Source organism: Oryctolagus cuniculus, chromosome 9 (genome assembly GCF_964237555.1).
Source record: "Oryctolagus cuniculus chromosome 9, mOryCun1.1, whole genome shotgun sequence".
In the NCBI taxonomy this organism is placed as follows: Eukaryota; Metazoa; Chordata; class Mammalia; order Lagomorpha; family Leporidae; genus Oryctolagus; species Oryctolagus cuniculus.
In genome coordinates, this window is record NC_091440.1 from 120,600,627 (window position 1) to 120,603,138 (window position 2,512).

The 2,512-nt window shown below is 42.6% G+C and overlaps 1 protein-coding gene across 1 annotated transcript; it reads left to right on the plus strand.

Moving 5' to 3' along the window:
* Window positions 1-876: 876 nt before the first annotated feature.
* On the plus strand, window positions 877-1,797 carry LOC100339811 (large ribosomal subunit protein eL6-like). Its single transcript, XM_051849958.2, has one exon. It carries the CDS (start codon window positions 877-879, stop codon window positions 1,795-1,797), a length of 921 nt encoding a protein of 306 aa, XP_051705918.2.
* The last annotated feature ends 715 nt before the right edge of the window (window positions 1,798-2,512 follow it).

The following is a 2,512-nucleotide window of genomic DNA, read 5'->3' on the forward strand; positions in this document are numbered from 1 at the left end:
TAGCAGTGGTGAGCGTGGGCATCCCTGTCTGGTACCTGATCTCAGTGGGAATGCTTCCAGCTTCTCCCCATTCAATAGAATGCTGTCTGTGGGTTTTTCACAAATTGCTTTGATTGTATTGAGGAATGTTCCTTCTATACCCAATTTGCTTAGAGTTTTCATCATGAAAGGATGTTGTATTTTATCAAATGCTTTCTCTGCATTTATTGAGATAATCATATGGTTTCTCTTTTGCAGACTGTTAATGTGGTGTATCACATTGATTGATTTGTGAACATTGAACCATCCCTGCATACCGGGGATAAATCCCACTTGGTCTGGGTGGATGATCTTTCTGATGTGTTGTTGCATTCTATTGGCCAGAATTTTATTGAGGATTTTTGTGTCTATGTTCATCAGGGATATTGGTCTGTAATTCTCTTTCAATGCTGCATCTTTTTCAGGTTTGTGTATGAAGGTGATGCTGGCTTCATAGAAAGAATTTGGGAGGATTCCCTCTTTTTCAATTGTTTTGATTAGTTTGAGAATTGGAGTTAGTTCTTCTTTAAATGTCTGGTAGAATTCAGCAGTGAATCTATCCAGTCCTGGGCTTTTCTTTGATGGGAAGGCCTTTATTACTGAATCAATTTCTGACTTGGTTATGGGTCTGTTTAGGTTTTCTATGTCTTCATGGTTCAATTTAGGTAGGTTAAACAACAGACTTTAAATAACTGACAGATCAAAGAATAACTCTCAAGTGAAATTAAACAACATTATGGACTGAATGTAAATGGAACATATCAATAATTATGAGATGTAGCTAAAGCAATGCTTAGAGAAAATTGTGTACCATTAAATTTTCATAATAAAAGTCTCAGTTCTTTCCCGTCTTGCAAGATGGCAGGTGCAAAAGCTCCGGCTCCAAAGCTGGATGCTACAAAGAAATCTCCAGCCAAGAAAGCCGATCATGCCCGCAGCAAGGCGAAGAAGAAGACCCTCACGGAGAAGAAGCCCAAGAAGGGGAAGCCCCACTGCAGCCGAAACCCTGGCCTGGTGAGAGGGACTGGCAGATACTCCCGGTCCGCCATGTACTCCAGGAAGGCCCTGTACAAGAGGAAGTACAGGGCTCCCAAGTCCAGGATTGAGAGGAAGAAGAAGAGGGAGAAGGTGCTGGCTACCGTCACGAAACCAGTTGGTGGCGACAAGAATGGTGGCACCAGGGCGGTCGAGCTTCCCAAAATGCCGCCCTACTACCCCACCGCAGATGTCCCTCGGAAGCTGTTGAGCCACGGCAAAAAGCCCTTCAGCCAGTACGCGAGGAAGCTGCGGGCCAGCATCACCCCTGGGACCATCCTCATCATCCTCACGGGGCGCCACAGGGGCAAGAGGGTGGTTTTCCTGAAGCGGCTGAGCGGTGGTTTGCTGCTCGTGACTGGGCCTCTTTCCCTGGATCGGGTTCTTCTGCATAGAACACACCAGAAATCTGTCATCGCTGCCTCCACGAAAATGGACATCAGCGGTGTGAAAATCCCGAAGCATCTCACCGATGCTTATTTCAAGAAGAAGCTGCGGAAGCCCAGACACCAGGAAGGCGAGATCTTCGACACCGAGGAGAAATACGAGATAACAGAGCAGCGCAAGGTCGATCAGAAAGCTGTGGACTCGCAAATACTGCCGACGATCAAGGCTGTGCCGCAGCTCCAGGGACACCTGCGGTCTGTCTTTGCTCTAACGAACGGAGTTTACCCTCACAAACTGGTGTTCTGGTTTCGGAGGGGAAGCTCATTAAATAACAAACAACAACAACAAAATAAGTAAAAGTCTCAAAAGAGTACTCTAAGCTTTCCCTTTAAAAATTAAATAATGAAGAGAAAATTAAACTCAAAATAATCTAAACCTCTAAGAACAAAATGAACTGAAAATAGAAGAATAATAGAAATAATCAATGACATTAAGGGCAATTTCTTTAAAAAATACTAACGAAATTAATAAACCACCTGGCACCCTGACCAACCAGGATATAAAGACACAGATTACCAATATGAGCAGTATAAAGAAGGGGCATCATTACAGACCCCCAAAACATCAGAAACATAATAAAAGAAGGAAAATGGTATGGAGATTCCTTAAAAAATTAAAATATAACTCCACTATATGACCCAGCTCTCCCACTTCAGGGAATATATCCAAAAGAAATACAGCCAGCACATGAAAGAGACACCTACACTCCCATGTTTACTGCAGCTCTACACACAACAGAAAAGATGTGGAATCCACACAGAAGTGCATCCATCAATAACTGGATAAGGAAATAGTAGTACAGATACACACACAGACACACAGTGGAGTATTAGTCATACAGAAGAGTGAAATTCTGATATTTATAACAGAATGGATGCAACCAAGAGAAATTTTGCTAGCAGAAATAAGCCAGATACAGAAAGACAAACATCATGTTTTCCCTCATATGTGTAGATCATTATATACAGTCAAAATGCATGGATGTCTTACTAGTTGATACATATATATATTA